Consider the following 17743-nt stretch of genomic DNA (forward strand, 5'->3'; position numbering starts at 1 on the left):
GAGAGTGGGCCAAAGGCAGATTGGCAGGACAAGCCATGACATGAGCCAAGACAAGACAGAGTCTGTAAAGAAGTTTCATGACAGAGTAATGCAAGTATCCCAAGACTTGGGCTTCACCATTCATGACCAGATACACAGGCAAATGTTGGCACAGGCCTTCGTGCATGGACTGAGACAGCCAATCAGGAAACCACTGATAGTGGCTAGGCCTGAGAACAGGTCAATAGCAGTGGACTGACCCAGAAAAAATGTTTTATGTGCACCTAAGAGACTGTTTATTGCCGATTGTCACCAAAATTGCCACCATTATAGCACCACAAAAGAGCGCAAAGAGGGAAAAGGGTGCCGTGCTGCTGAGAACACCAGAAGGGAAGCCAGAGGTGAAGATGCTGCAAAGTGCCGATCAACACACCGGAAGAACCGCTGCAGACTCCAGAGAGGAGACGCCGACCTCAATAAGGTTAGCAAAGGGGAGAAGCTATGTTGGAGCAGGGGGAAGAAGTGATGGCAGATGCAGCCACAGCCCCTGTAATGCCCCAAGACCTTGGGTTGGATGCAGCCGCCGGTCTCATGGCACCCCTGGGCCTCGCCACGAATGCACCTGCAGGCCCCGTCTTACCACCGCAGCTTCAATCAGCAGGCCGGACCCCGCTGCCGCTGCAGTACCCATCATGCTGTTGTCCACAGTAGCCAAAGGGATTGAGTCCCAACCAGGGGTGCAGAAGACAGCCCCTCTCATGGTGACCACTGACCTGGAAGCGCAACCACCCTACAAAGACAGAAGTGTCAAGTGTTACATCTGTGGCAAGTTTGGCCATTTCCAGAACCAGTGCACGGCACCCACGCCCCCGAAGAGACTGGACCCATGCAACCCGAGAGTTGGTCCAGAGAAACAGGTCAAGGAAGAAGTGCAGAAAGCAGTGAAGTACCCCATCCAAAGGACAGGGGCAAGCAATCCAGGTTCGCAAGACACTACGCTCCTGACATGTAAAACTTCATCTGCAAGACCAATATCTCAAATTACCCTTAAAATGGATGGCGTTGTCAGATCCAACGTGGTGCAGCCAGAAGTGTGATGACACCTGTGGAACTCGCTGATCCCACCTGCCTATCAGAATCCTCTGTGTCTCGCATGGGCATTGATGGTCAAGTCAGACATTCTCAGCTTGCAAAGCCACTGAGCATGTGCACTCAGCCAGGACACTCTATCATGTCCCAGTTTGTGGTGTAAAGGACCTGCCACTCAACCTGCTGGGAGCGAACCTACTGCAGAAGCTGAAGGCAACCACAGTGTTCCACGAAGATGGGACAGTGACACTTTCTTCATCCCTGACCCAAGAAGAGTCATGCTGGCAGCCCTACAAGAACATTAAGCAACCAATGAGGCCTACTCAAGGAGGTACTGGACGTAGTACCAGAAAGTCTATGGTCTAAGGGACCCCAGCACGTGAGAAAACCTCAAGTTGCCCCAGTACGGGTGTCACTCAAGCCATCTACCCCGTACGCTCGTAAGGCCCAGGCCAGGCCTAGAGTCAAGCTGCCTCTGACCAACTGAAGGTCTACCTGGAAATAGGAAATAGGAATCATTGAGAGCTGTGAATGACGCCACGGTGTTTGAAACTGCAATTATACCGAATCCGCACACTCTGCTCTCAAATGTGCCTGCCACAGCAAAAGTGTTCACAGTGAACAACCTGGCTAATGTTTTCTCCAGTGTTCCCCTTCATCCGGAAGACCAGTTCCTATTTGCCTTAATGCACCAGGGGGGACACCACACATGGACAGTAATGCCACAGTTGCCCCAGAACAGCCCTTCACAGTTCACCAAAGCAATGTCCACAGTCCTCACTAACTGGGTCACAAACCATGAAGAAGTAACCCACCTACAATACATGGATGATCTATGACACGTGTAAAGCCCATTCCTTGTATCTCATACTCTACCTGGCGGAGCAGCACTGCAAGATCTCAAAGAACAAAGTCCAGTGGTGTCTGAAGCAAGTTACGTTCTAGAGACACTGTATTGCTCACCAGGCGAAATGCCTGACAGATGACTGGAAGACCACAGTGGAGAAGATGGTCCCTCCAACAACTCCAAAGGTGCTACAGGCCTTCCTTGGTCTAGTTTCGTATTGCAGAGCCTGGATCCCTGATGCTTCCGTCCTAATGCAGCCTCTGTGTGAATACGTCAGCGTGACCCCGTTCCTCCAGACAGATGTGGCCTTCAGTTCGTTCAAGAAGTTAAAAGGCTCTGTAGTCTCAGCGCCAGCACTAGGCCTATCTGACTACAAGAAGCCATTCCATCTCTACTTGATGAGAAAAGAAGGCCTTGCTACTAGAGTCCTGACGCAGCTTCAGGGGGGAAAGCAGAGACTTTCGGACTACTTTTCAGCTTGCCTGGATCCAGTTGCAAGGGGAGCCTCTTCCTCCCGCATGAGAGCAGCAGTTGCAGCACACGCCCTCCTGGACAGGACTACTGACATCAGTGGAAAAACCATTGGAAATCCTGGCTCTGCATGACATCTCAGCAATCCTCAACCAAACCCAGCTAAAACATCTCTCCACCGCCAGGCATCTTCGCCTCCAGTGCTCTCTACTCCTGCCCAACAATGTCACCATCTCCAGATGCACAGTCCTCAATCCGCCCACTCTACTCCCACTCCCAAGGAGGGATACAGATACGGATCCTCAGATAAAAAGTCTGATCAAAATCTGCATGATAACTTCTGCAGGGATTTGAATTTGCTCCGGACGGATGACTATGATTGCTTCAGCATCATGCAACAGGAAACAGCAGGACTACCCAAGGTGGCAGAAGAGCCACTGACCAACCCAGAGTTGATCCTCTCTGTGGATGGCTCCAGATTTGCAGATGATGAAGGAAGATTCCACATGGGATGTGCAGTGACCAGCAATCAAGAGATCCTGTGGTCCAGAAGTCTGCCGCCCAGTCTGTCAGCCCAGGAAGCAGAACTGATAGCGCTGATGAAGGCCTACCAGATGGCAGAAGACAAGACTGAGAAAATGTATACCGATTCAAGGTACTTACATGGCATAGCACACGACTTCGGACCCATCTGGGCTGCAAGGGACTTCATCACAGCAAGTAGAACAACCGGGAAGCATCATGGAGCCATTAAGGACCTGCCAAACGCACTTCAACTTCCAAAAGTGGTGGCAGTACTAAAAGTCAAAGCGCATGGAAAACTAAACACAGTAGGGGCACGTGGCAACAACATGGCGGATATGGCAGCCAAAGAAACAGTCAAGGGAAGACAATATGGACAAGTGGAAGAGGTCGTAGAGCTGGATGGCTACTACAGGACGGCTGAAGACAGGAAATCTGACAAGATGACATCCTGGGATCTGCTCAAAAAAGCTGCAAGAGCAAGCCCCAAAGGACAAGAAGGAATGCTGGATGCAGAAGTGAGCAACACATGAAGAAGGAAGGGTATACTCAATGGACTACAAACCCTGTTTACCCCGAAGCATGTACCCTATGGTGGTCCAGTGGGCACATGGGCCCACACACAGATTAAAGACACAGATGAATGATCCGATTGGTGCTTACTGGTTCGCTCCAGAAATCTCCACCCTAACAGCCAAGTTCAGCTGTCTGACCTGTGGCCAATGCAACCCTGGAAGAATGGAGAAAGTTCCCATACATCATCTTGCCAGACCACCGTACCCTCCCAGAGGATCCAGATAGACCACACTTCAATTAGAGAATTTATTTAGTCACAATATGTCTGATATTACATTTAGCCCTTCAGGCTCCAGTGAATTTTTTTGGATTTATACCTTGAATTCACTGGAGCCTGAAGGGCTAAATGTAATATCAGACCTATTGTGACTGAATAAATTCTCTAATTGAAGTGTGGTTCCTGTCATTAAGCCTCACTCCAAATAACAATTTTCCTTGTGTCCCACGGGATGTTTCTAGTACCACTCATGTTGTAACAATTTTAATATTTTTATAAGTATATATAATTTATAATAAATATAACACTATGTAATTTTTTAAGTAATTTATAACGGCATATATTGTTCTTTTTGCAATATTTTGCTTTTTAGCCTATAAGAACATTTTAGATTTTTTCATCTTCACAAGAGAAATTGATAAGGAGCTTATCAGTATTCGGTGGCGCAAGGACTAGAATAGCTTAAACAATATAATTCTATACAGAGTTCCCCGGTTCGAACACCCAGTAGGTTACTTATATTTTTTTCAGGGCCTATTCACATTTTTAAATTTTATATTTTAAATTTATTCTTTTATTCATATCAATTAATGTTCCTATGTTAAAAATAATAAAGAATCATGTTTTTTTATATGTTATTAAATATGTGTTTTATTAGGTGTTTATGTATCATAGTATAAGAGCCTTTGGGCCCCTCCCCTTCCTTTTTGTATAAATATACCCCATATGTGTGTTTTGTACTATATGCCCTGAAGAAGAGAGCAAGATAGCTCTTGAAACGCGTAGGCTTCAATAAACCACCTTAAATCTACCTCGTGTGCGCGGTCTTCAGTTCACCTAAGACTAAAATATAAAACTATGTATGTACAATAAAGTTTCAGTATTGATGGAATGTTGTTCTGACACAATGGTGTTGCAGTCTCATTCCTTTGAGCGCTCAAAACACTCAGTCTAATTGGGAGCGGCCGCAGCACACACAGAGGGATACATTTATCCAACCCAAATATTTCCATAACACCTACTCACCCCTTCCTGGCACGATCTCTGCACTTCCCTGCTTCTCAGATGGTCTCTGGTACCGGTCACGTGGTACCGCTCATTAAAGTAATGAATATGCATGCGACTCCACTCCCATAGGTGTAGAGCGCATATTCATTACTTTAATGAGTTATACCATGTGACCCCTGAACATAGGAAGAGCTGCAGGTGCCAGAAAGCATCTGAGAAGCAGAGACCATGCCAGAAGGGGGTGAGTATGATGGGGAGGGTGTGTCATGCGATATTCACCTGTCCCCATTCCACCGCCGCTCTGTCTTTCGCGTCCTCTGGCTGTGACGTTCAGGTCAGAAGATGCGATGACGTGTTTAGTGTGCGCCGTCTGCCTGAACAGTAACTGCAGAGACCCAGAATACACAGTGATGTGCGGCGGTGGAACAGATACAGGTGAATATTGAAAGTGTCAGGGGCCAGAGCTAGCGGCGACACCGGCACCTGGCCCCCATAGCGCACCGGTGTCCCTACCTGCTCAATACACTGGCACCTGGCCTTCAGTGACGACAGGTAAGTATGTTTTTTTATTTTATTTTTTGTCACAGCAGGAGCAAATGGGGCATAGCATTCTATGGAGCATCTTATGGGGCCGTCATTAACATTTGTGCAGCATTATATGGGGCATATTTTGCATGGAGCATCTTATGGGGCCATCATGAACTGTATGGAGCATTATATGGGGCTCCTGATATAATATGGATATTCAAAAACATTTAACCTACTGATGTCTCAATTAATTTTACTTTTATTGGTATCTATTTTTATTTTTGAAATTTACCAGTAGCTGCTGCATTTCACACCCTAGGCTTATACTCGAGTCAATAAGTTTTCCCAGTTTTTTGTGGCAAAATTAGGGGACTCGGCTTATACTCGGGTCGGCTTATTCTCCAGCATATACGGTGTAAATATATTTATATATTTATAATATGCAGTATATATGATAATTCTTATAATAATATAGTAATTCCAATCTATATAAATAATTGTCTATGGTCCACTTCCGTCTGTCTGTCCTGGAAATCCTGCGTCGGTGAATGGTCGTGGCCGCCAGGCCGTGACCAATCAGTGAGGGGCACAGCCCAGCCGAGAATTAGTCCCTCCCTACTTCCATCCAGTCAGTGCCTTGGCGCCCACAACATACTCCCCTCCAGTCAGCCCTCACACAGGGTTAATGGCAGCGTTAACGGACTGCATTATGCCGTGGTGTAACGCACTCTGTTAACGCTGCTATTAACCCTGTGTGACCAACTTTTTACTATTGATGCTGCCTATGCAGCATCAATAGTAAAAAAATCTAATGTTAAAAATAATAAAAAAACAAAAAACCTGCTATTCTGACCTTCCGTTGTCCGCCAATGCATGTGTGGCTGCCGCCAGCTTCCATTCCCAGAGATGCATTGCGAAATTACCCAGAAGACTTAGCGGTTTCGAGAGACCACTAAGTCATCTGGGTAATTTTGCAATGCATCTCTGGGAATGGAAGCTGGTGGCAGCCGCTTGCGCATCGGGACAGCTTCGCTGGACTACGGAGGGTGAGTATATAACTATTTTTTATTTTAATTATATTTTTTAACAGGGATATGGTGCCCACACTGCTATATACTATGTGGGCTGTGTTATATACTGCGTGGGCTGTGTTATATACTGTGTGGGCTGTGTTATATACTGTGTGGCCTGTGTTCTATACTGCATGGTCTGTGGTATATACTGTGTGGCCTGTGTTATATACGGCGTGGCCTGTGTTATATACTGCATGGCCTGAGCTATACATTACTTGGGCTGTGTTATAAACTACGTGGCTGTGTTATATACTGCGTGGCTGCTATATACTACGTGGCTCCTATATATTACGTGGCCTGTGCTTTATACTATGTGGCTGCTATATACATACATATATACATATTCTAGAATACCCGATGCGTTAGAATCGGGCCACCATCTGGTTAAAATATAATTCATTAATAATATTTTTAATGAATGTGTACATAATGAAAGAGAAAGCTAAAGAGATTCTATTTTAACATTTAATTTTAATATTAGCAGCTGATCTAGTATTGAAGACTTGTAGTTATGTAAAAATAATATATAGGAGCATTTCATTGTCCTGAATGGCAGGAGTTCAAGAAGAGTAATGGGTAGGGTTTGCTTTAACTGCATCTGGCTGGCACAAAGTCTTAAAACATCTGGCGGTCCTGCCCCAACTCTGCTCTGATATTCTAAAATGTCACTGGATAGTACTGCTGCTTTATATGATCATAAAGATTTCACAGATGTTTTATTAATATCTGTGTCTTCTCTATTGCTGTAAACATAGTGACAAACAAGCGCCATGTATTCAGTAATGGGAAGCACTGATGGCGCTTCCTCTTCCATAAATGCCAATCGACTGATTGCTGAGTATATGTGGAAGTAGGAGTACTTGGGTCATAAGAAAGAAGGCTGCATTTTTCCTGTAACTGGAAAAATATACCAGCCCCAGTTACAAGGGAAATAAGATTAAAATACAAATATTTTAATATTGAAATTCTCCCCTAAGGTCTTTTATGAAATTAAAAGGGTCAACATTTTTAAGTTAAATAAAAATAAAATGAATAAATAAACAGCAGGTAAAACATAAATAAATGAAAAATAATCTATATTTTATGTTTAGTTCCCAAAGGTAATGTGCAGTGTGACTAGCTTAAAAAGATCGAACTTTTGTACGATCCCCACTGTTCACAAAAAGTAGGATTCAAGCGCATTGTTAAAATAGGGTGGCAGTCATATGCACATTTGCTCTACTGAACTAATAATGTCAGTACAGCTGTCAGAATCCCTGTTATAGTGATTGGTGTGGGTCAATGATGACTAATATTTTCCATATCGTAGATAGCTGATAAGTAGAGATAAGCAAATCTTTTGAATTTGAAATTGGTAGATTTGCTTAATTCTCCCAGGAAATTTGATTAATAGAAAATCTCCTTGGCATTAGTCAAAAGTACCACAAATCCTTCAAATCTTGTACAACACTATTCTTTTCCACTACTCTATTGTCACATATTATCTTTACAGTTTCTTTAGTGTTTATTATTTTTTCTCATTATTTATATATCTGCGCTGTGACATCATCTCACTATTTAGATGCACCACAAAACAGCTACTGCATTCCCTGCCTTTGCTTTTATACTGACTATGCTAACTCTTCTTGATTGCCAGTGAAATGCAAATTGATGTCAAAGCTGCAAGATAATATAGGGAAGCCTGCCAATCTCATGTGATCGTTCTGCGATATATAAAATGGTGGGGGCTCTTTTAGTAGATTCAAGCAAAGCAAATTACTAATTGTTCAAATTTTCCAGGTTGAACACATTCTTACACAAATTCAATTCTATTGATAAGTTTTATTTTTTTTTATTAAACCCTTAAACTCCTTCAAATACTTCCTGATTTTGATACAGACGTGAAATCCAAAATCACTTCATTCCCATTAGATAATGGCTGAATTTTTCATCCATCATCTGTCTCTACCAGCCACAGTGGCATTTAACCTTAGCAGCATTTAATATGCAGGGCAGGTGGCATGTCATTCCTCGCACCCATAGGTGCGCCTGTGACTTTATCACAAGGTGACAGTAGCTTGCCATGAGAGCCATGGGTGTAGACCCATGAAGACCTCAATGCCTGTCATGATGATTCTGCTGTGAATGCTAGCAATTAGTTGTCATTCATAGGAGATTGGGTTTTTCGCTATACATAGTAGTGCTGATGTACGGCTATGAATATTGCAGGAGATCGGATGATCACAGGTTCATGTCCCCCGAGGCTATGTGCACACATTGTGGATTTTGTTGCTGATCCACAGCGGATTTGATGCTGCGGATCTGCAGCTGTTTTCTCTGCATTGTACAGTACCAAGTACACCTATGGAAATCAAAATCCGCAATGCACATGCTGCGGAAAAAAACACGCCGAAACTCAGCGGTGTTTATTCCCCAGCATGTCAATTCTTTGTGCGGATTCTGCAGCATTTTACATCTGCTCCTCAATAGGAATCCGCAGGTGTAAAACTGCAGGTGGAATCCGCTCAAAAACTGCACAAAAACCGTGGCAAACCCGCAGTTAATCCGCAGTGCGGTTTACCTGCGGATTTTGCAAAAACAGTGCGGAAAAATCTGCACACCAATCCGCCACCTGTGCACATAGCCTAAAGGGACTTACAAATAAAGTAAGAAGTGAAAAAATAGGTTTTATTAAAAATAAGTCAATTAAAAAAATGCACATATTTGCTGTCGCTGGGTTAATGTCCAAACAAGCAAAATAAAAAATAAATTAACCCGACTGGAAAACAGGAAAATGAGAAACAAAACTGAAACACCAGAATTACATTTTTTTTTGCTGCTGCAACATTGCAGTAAAATACAATGAGAGGTGATCAAAACTTCATATCAACCTCAAAATGGTATCTAAAAGCCTAAAAAATGAGCCCTCACATAGCCTTGTATCCCGAAAATTGTAAAAGTTATGGGTGTTGTAAAATATTGACACAAGCAAAACTTTTTTTTTACAGATTTAAAAAAAAAAATCACCACCCAAAAAAAAGGCATCTGCATAATCGTACTGACCTAGCGAATCATTCTGCTAGGTCAGTTTTACGGCATAGTAAAAATGGTAAATGAAACAAATATATAATAATTGTGGAATTGCACTTTTTTTTGCAATTTCAAAGCACTTGGAATTTATTTCCCACTTATAGTGCATCACTTGTTTAGATGAATGGTGACAATCAAAATTAAAATTTGTCCTGCAAAAAACAAACTCTCATATGGCTTTTTGGATGGAAAAATAAAAAAAATATGGCTCTTGGAAGAAGGGAGGAAAAAACACGAACATTGATCTTGGCAGCAGCTTGAATGGCTTAATCACTCTCTCTGATTTCTGCTTCTATACACTTTAATACTTAAAGGGGTATTCCCATCTCCAAGATCCTATCCCAGTATGTAGTAGGTGTAAGAGTAATAATAATAATAGCCAATACCACCAATTAGAAATGTAAGGCTACTTTCACACATCAGGTTTTCGCCGTCAGACTGAATCCGGCGAGTTTTGAAAAAAATTGATCCGTTGCAAATTGTGAAAAACTGATGCAACAGATCTGCTTTTTTGCCAGATCCGACTAGCTGATATCCGGGCACTAGCTGGTTTGGGAAAAGAGAGAGAGAAGAGAGAAAAAAACCCTCCAGAATCGTAAAGTGCAGTTAAGGGGCATGTTCAATGTAAAAAAAAACGGAATCGGCCACCAGATTCACTCATTTGACGAATCCGGTGCCATTGGCTTCCATTATAGCAAAAGCCACATGGTGCCGGAATCCGTCGTGGGCCGTTTTTTAGACGGACGCAAAACACGTTCCTCTGTGCGTTCTGTCTGGCCGCCAGACCGACAATTTTTGATGGATCTGGCAAAAAACGGATGAAACGTGAGGCAATCTGTCGCAATCCAGTGGCAATACAAGTCTATGAGAAAAAAACAGATCTGGCGGCAAAAAAATGATGGATCTGTCTTTTTCAAAATTCACTGGATTGTGCCTGACGGCAAAAACCTGATGTGTGAAAGTAGCCTTACCTTGCTCAGGGCATTGTAGTAGTTTAGGTATCCATGGTTTCTACCACTAACAACTAACTGTAACTATATGAGTGGACGTAACCATGGATACCTAAGCTACTGCAATTGTATCCATGGTTACCACCACTATGCTAGACTACATTTCTTATTGGAAGTATTTGCTAATAATAGTATTATTACACTATACCACTTTTATGCACTTTTAACCAATGCAAGACGAGACAATTTACCTCATTTTCAGACCAGACATTTCCGTGTTCATTCCTATATGCAGTTTAAAGAGCTGTAACATTTTTCTCGTTCAAAAGTTCAAATATTTTTTGTCCCTTTTTGTGATACATGGTGGCCAAATTTTAATACTCTATTATATTTGCCCTATTTTCAGGGGAAATTCAGCCTCCTGGCTGCATAGAAGAGCTGACTGGGTCTCTTTGGACTCAGCTTCTGTCTTTCTAAACACAATGATCGCATGATCACTAGGTCCTGAATGGAAGCATTGTCAGCACTTTCTATTCTGTATATACAGCTCTTTTTCAGCACTGTGTATACAGAAATACAGAAGGCAGAGATGGTAATAAACTACCACTGACTTCTCTATTGTTAGTCAAGCTGTGTCTCACAGCCATCTCCCTGCTCAGCAGCTGCATGATCTCCTACAGCTGCTTTACTACCAGAGACATTTTACGTCACTACAGAGTATAACATGAAAAACCTGGACAATTGTCATCTACAGGAAGTCTAGAAAGAGGGTAATAATAATAAAAAACTATTAATAAAGCTAGCCTACTGAACAGTTATTCAAAAATGCAAAAATTAAAAGAAACCTGTCACCAGAAATAACGCTGTGAACCTGCAGATATGCGGTTAATTTGCAGGCTAACAGTGTTATGATGCTGCCTGATGCCTGCACTTAGCCAAATGCAGCAGGGAGAAAATGATATTTATTCTCCCCGCCAGTATTTGGTATTCAGCCATGGGGGGCGGCACCGGCGCTGGTCCAGTCACTGCTCTGAGTATACAGAGAGGCCGCTGTAGCCGCACCCCGGTCCTGACTAACACTTGCTCTACTTTGAGGCCGATTGTCAATCAGGGTCGGGGGCGCGGCTACAGTGGCTGCTCTGTATACTCAGAGCTGTGACTAAACCAGTTTTGGTGCCACCCCTATGACTGAATACCAAATGCTGGTGGGGAGAAGAAAGATCGCCTTCTCCCAGCAGTGTTGTGCTACATGCAGGTGCTGGACAGTATCATGATGCTGTTAACAAGCACATTGATCTGCAGGTTAACAGCATTATTCATGGTGACAGGTTCCTTTTAAGGAAGATACATTCCAAAGATGTTGACGTTCACCCTTGATCATGCTGGTTGAAGTTAGAATATGGACTTCATATATATTATCTATTTCTAGACTATACATCTTTTTTCACATATTTTAGTATATCCATATACCTTTAGTTATTTTCTCATGCTTAGCAGTTTATGGGATTCAGCTATGTTCTTCCTGCTGTCATTCTTCATGCTTGTTTTATTTTCAAAAGAATCCCAATGAATCCTAATAAATCACACAGAATTGTACTGGAGTCCCTCAGGTGTCCATCTGGGCCCAATAAAATACCTCTTCCTATTATTATAGTACTGGCAAAAACACCAGATCCCCAGTTAAATAGACTCAAGTTACATTATGACTACTGATGATCGAGCATACTCGTTGCTCGGGTTTTCCCAAGCACGCTCGGGTGACCTCCGAGTATTTGTAACTGCTCGGAGATTTAGTTTTCATTGCGGCAGCTGAATGATTTACAGCTACTAGCCAGCTTGATTACATGTGGGGATTCCCTAGCAACCAGGCAACCGCCACATGTACTCAGCCTGGCTAGTAGCTGTAAATCATTCAGCTGAGGCGATGAAAACTAAATCTCCGAGCAGTCATAAATACTCATAGATCACCCGAGCGTGCTCTGGAAAACCCGAGCAACGAGTACACTCGCTCATCACTAATTATGAGGTGATCTAGGTATTCAGTTAGAGCATAAGTGTTTTTCAAATAATGAAAATATATCTGGCTTTAAAACTGTTCATAATATAATGGTATTAACTACAGAACTTAGTAACTACATTTGTAATCACATTGCATAACACCATTGAGTAACAAGCCACATGAAAGATGATTTTCGAAAAGCAGTAACCAATGGTTAATGAAATATATTGGTAGATATTGTACTTTTTTCTTGTTTTTTGATACATTTAGCACATTATTTTATGATATCACTATGATTCATCGCTATTTGTGCGTGATCAGTTTAATAATAACAGTGATATGCCCTATAAATATTATTTTTAAATGATTTTCTATAAAGACAACATCTACTGCATATTCTAATGCCACAAGTAAGTTATTCTTTCCCATTTTTATAAAAACCTAAAATATATAACAATTAATGTAGATTAATAAAAAAAGTATTTTTAATAATATATCCTCTAAAACATTTAATTCCTTTAAAGCAACAACAACAATAATTTACATATCAGAATTGATCAGCAGAACTGTACTGGTTCCTTCTTTGTATTCATCCTGTTTCATGTAATAAAATAAGATGAAAAATAGCTTTTAAAATAATTGTAAGACTTCATATAATTGGTTCCTACCGCTCTTTAGTTTGGAAATATAGACACACCGAGCTGTCACACAGTGTAAACACATGGCATATTAGAAAAGTTATTCAGGGGGTCAATACCTTTGCAATATAGTATGCTGCAATTTCTGTCAGATTATCGTGGAAAACCTGTGTATGCATCCCTAGTAATTGTAAAAAATAATAAGTATTTTTAAAATATATATTCAACCCCTTATCTCAGTGGCCAAGTTTTCTTTTTTTACTTTAGTTTTTTCTCTCTTTTTCTAAGAGTCATGTATATGCACATGCTGGCTGCGTACTTCAATTGGCAGTAAAACAATGTTGGGATACATACAATGTTTTGTTAACTTTTATTGCATTTTTAGTGGGCGGTGCAGTAGAAAAAATAATTCTGGCATTTCAATTTGGGTGGGTTAATCATTTTATAATTTGTTGTTAGTTTGGGCTTTTAAAAATGAAGAAATATAGGATTTGTTGATTTTTTAAAATATCTTTATTTTTAATATAGAACGAGGGGAGACATTATTATTATTTTTTTTTCATTTGTATTTTTACAAAATGTTTAAAACTTTTTTAAGTCTCAGTCTGTGACTTCTTATTCCATATACTGTAATATCACTGTGTTGCAGTTACATGCAAATGCCAACTGTGTATCACAGCTGGCATCTGCCAGATATGGTGCAGGCTAAGCTCATAAACCCGCGCCATACACTTGAAACTGGAGTGTGACATACACGTAAGTTACTTGTACAGAAGGGATTAATATGACTACCATTTAAGAATAAATATATCCTATAATAATAATAATGATGATGATAATAATAACAATAGCAAAATACTGATGACATTTATTCACATGGACTAGGACAAAAGCAAAGCTGGATACCAGTCATTCTGTTACTTGAAAAATAAGAATGCTATTCTAAAAAAAGTAAATGTGATGGAAACAAAACCACAAAAAATGGAATTTAAAGATAATAATTTACTTAATCTAATTAATAAATTGATTCAATAATTTTCCTACATACCTTGATACTGAGCACTGAATCCTCTGTAACGATGGTTACCATCAGTAACAAAATGAATCCTTAACCAATGCTTGCTGCTGACTACTGGTGGTGGTACATTCATGCCAGATAACCTGAATAAAGTAACAACAATCTTCATTGTGCATGTTTTACTAGAATCCAATCGCATGCAACATGAAATAAAAAAACAAAGCAGATAACATAGAAGAAAATTGTCCTGTGAATTGTATAAGAAAAAATGCATTCCGAAGACTTTACATTCTGGTCAAATTTGGACAGATAACTTTATGTGCACTAAATGAAAGAATTTAGCTAACCTTACAACAAGCTTTCATTACTCAGCATCTAGGAATGAAAGCTGATGATCCTCGTTAGTTATGAAATATACACGGTACATTACTGCCACGTAAAAAAAACCTTAGGTCACTTTCACATGGTCATATTTGAGTCAATACCTTGTATCAGAATTTAAAAGCCTAAACCAGGAGTCGATCTAAACCATAGAGAAGGCACAAATATTTCCTTTACACTTTTTTCTCTCTTAATCCAGAGTATTAAATTGGTTATAGGAAAGTTATTTTATATAAATATATATATGAATGACTATGAAAAGTTCCAAAACTTTCTTATACCTATGTGTTGTTCCCCACTTTTCTCTTTGACTTAACCCTTTCACGACATACGCCGTACTATTACTGCACATGTCGTGTCTCCCCCTTTGATGTGGGCTCCGGCACTGAGCCCACATCAAAGTCGCGACATGTCAGCTGTTTTGTACAGCTGACATGTGTGCACAATAGTGGCGGGTGAAATCGCTGTTCACCCGCCGCTATTAACCTGTTAAATGCCGCTGTCAAATGCTGACAGCGGCATTTAACTACCGCTTCCGGACGTGTGGCCGGAAATGACCTCATCGCTGACCCCTGTCACATGATCGAGGGTCGGCGAAGTGTCAGGACAGTAACCATAGAGGTCCTTGACACCTCTATGGTTACTGATGCTGGCCTGCTGTGAGCTCCCCCCTGTGTTCGGCGCTCACAACACACCTGCAATTCAGCTACATAGCAGCGATCTGATGATCGCTGCTATGTAGCTGAGCCAATCGAGTTGTGCCAGCTTCTAGCCTCCCATGGAGGCTATTGAAGCATGGCACAAGTAAAAAAAAATGTTTTTAAAAATACGAAAAAAATATAAAAAATATAAAAGTTTAAATCACCCCCCTTTCGCCCCATCCTAAATAAAACAATAAAAAAACAAACATGCACGTATTTGGTATCGCCGTGTTCAGAATTGCCTGATCTATCAATAATAAAAAAGCATTAACCTGATCGCTAAACAGCGTAGCGAGAAAAAAATTAGAAACGCCAGAATTACGTTTTTTTTGGTCGCCGCGACATTGTATTAAAATGCAATAACGGGCGATCAAAAGAACGTATCTGTACAAAAGTGATATTATTAACAAACGTCAGCTCGGCACGCAAAAAATAAGCCCTCACCCGACCCCAGATCACGAAAAATGGAGACACTTTGGGTATCGGAAAATGGCACTTTTTTTTTTTTTAAGCAAAGTTTTGAATTTTTTTTCACCACTTGGATAAAAATAACCTAGACATGTTAGGTGTCTAGGTACTCATAATGACCTAGACAATCACAGTGGTAGGTTAGTTTTAGCATTTAGTGAACTTAGCAAAAAAGCCAAACAAAAAACAAGTGTGGGATTGCACTTTTTTTGTAATTTCACTGCACTTGGAATTTTTTTCCCATTTTCTAGTAAAAGACATGGTAAAACCAATGGTGTTGTTCAAAAGTACAACTTGTCCCGCAAAAAATAAGCCCTCACATGACTATATTGACAGAAAAATAAAAAAGTTATGGCTCTGGGAAGGAGGAAGTGAAAAACGAAAATGCAAAAACGAAAAAGGGCCGCGACTTGAAGGGGTTAATATATCCCTAGAAAAAAAAAACAAATATGATTATGTTATGCTTTGTCAGGAAAAGGTAATGCTATACAGGTTTCTAAGTGATGACAAAGTAGTTGTCAGAAAAGTAAGTGTATTAGGCTACTTTCACACTTGCGTCTTCTGCTGTATGTCGTTGTGCAGCAAAATGACATATCGACAGACATCACGAAAATAGTGAAAAACATGTGTGACGCATCCAGTATAATGACGTCCACAATTTGAATGGAGAAATTTCCGGGAATTAAATGTCTTGGGACGAGAGAGAGAGACTTTTTCCCGGATTTGAAAATCCTTCGGGGCATGCTCAGAGGGGAAAAATGTGATACGTCGCTGGGTTCCTGTGTGTGACGGTCAGCGATGGATCCTGCGTCCATCGGCTTCCATTGTAGCCGACGACGGGCAGCACAGGATGCGTCGCTGACAGATTTTCCGACATGCAGAAAAATCATTCCTTTGAACATTTTCTCCGCATGACGGACCGCTATTTTCTGACGGATCCAGTGCATGACGGATGAAACAGACGGCCATCTGTCACAATCCGTCGTTAATACAAGTCTATGGGAAAATGCAGGATCCTGCAAATTTTTTGCAGGATCCTGCATTCTCAAAAATCAACAGATTGTGAAGAAAGCTGAAAAACGCAAGTGTGAAAGTAGCCTTAGTGTGATTGACACTTTACACAAACCTTATCCTTGTGCATTTATAATATAAAGCAACCACCACGTCATTGTTGGTGCTTGCGTGATTGTTCAAAAGAATTTTGCACAAGTGCTAATTCAACCTTTTATCACAATGACTGCAGCATATTGTTATTGTGACCAGATATTAGTAGTACAGTCTTTTCTGGACTTTCGTGATCTTGCAACCATGTTGTATTGAATTTGTTTAGTGAGAAATTGGAGTTCTTAATGAAATCCTTGAAAACAGATTAGTTAACACACCTGAGAAATTTATATTTCAGTTCCTTACAATTTTTAATATATTCATTTTCTGTAATTGAAAAAGGACAGTGTTCCCTATATTTATAAGAGTTGTGATAGAAATATATATATCATGTAGATCTCACTTGCATGTATACTCCTCTATAATCAAATATATACTTATATGCTCACAGCTAATATATATATTATAATCAATGGTTTAAAATGGCTGACACGAACTGAACTGATATAAGCCTGATATAACCCAGACAGATCATATGGGGTTTTCCACCCCTAAAAGCAGAACAGAGTCAGATGTTTGGTGACTGCTGGTCAGGTGTCTCCACTTTGTCCTAGACAGAGAACTCGAGTTTAGTTGCTTGATCAGCAGTCATATGAGCATTAATCACAATATTCCATATATGTTTAGATAACCAATGACAGAGGAGCTAGACAATATGATAATTAACTAACCACCCCTGACAACCCCTAACCACTCCTTTCTATGTGAAAATATAAAACTATGTATGTACAATAAAGTATCAGTATTGATGGAATGTTGTTCTGTCACAGTTGTGTACAGTCCATTCTTGATGAGCGCTCAAAATACTCAGTCTAATTGGGAGCGGTCACAGCACACACAGGGATATATTTATCCAACCCTAATATTTCCATAACAAATGGCGCCCAATGGCTCAGATGAAACGCACGGGATCCTTCTAACCGGAGATACGGAAGCTGTAGCGTGGCCTGGCACAGGGGCAGGAGACTGCGCAGCTCCATAAGTAAGGTAAGAAAATGTTATCATCTTACCTGAAAGTCCCCTGTGCCCAGTCCTTGTCTATGCC

General features: G+C 40.9%; 1 protein-coding gene across 7 annotated transcripts in view; it reads right to left on the reverse strand.

Annotated features, from left to right (window-relative positions):
- CSMD3 (CUB and Sushi multiple domains 3) overlaps positions 1-17743 on the reverse strand; it is a 1888113-nt gene that overhangs the window by 1134055 nt on the left and 736315 nt on the right. For all 7 annotated transcript variants that reach the window (XM_077271102.1, XM_077271099.1, XM_077271098.1 and 4 more), the window contains exon 6: positions 14015-14127. In XM_077271102.1, the coding sequence (XP_077127217.1) occupies positions 14015-14127 (113 nt within the window). The remainder of the gene's footprint in view (positions 1-14014; positions 14128-17743) is intronic.

This window comes from Ranitomeya variabilis, chromosome 6 (genome assembly GCF_051348905.1).
Source record: "Ranitomeya variabilis isolate aRanVar5 chromosome 6, aRanVar5.hap1, whole genome shotgun sequence".
NCBI lineage: Eukaryota > Metazoa > Chordata > Amphibia > Anura > Dendrobatidae > Ranitomeya > Ranitomeya variabilis.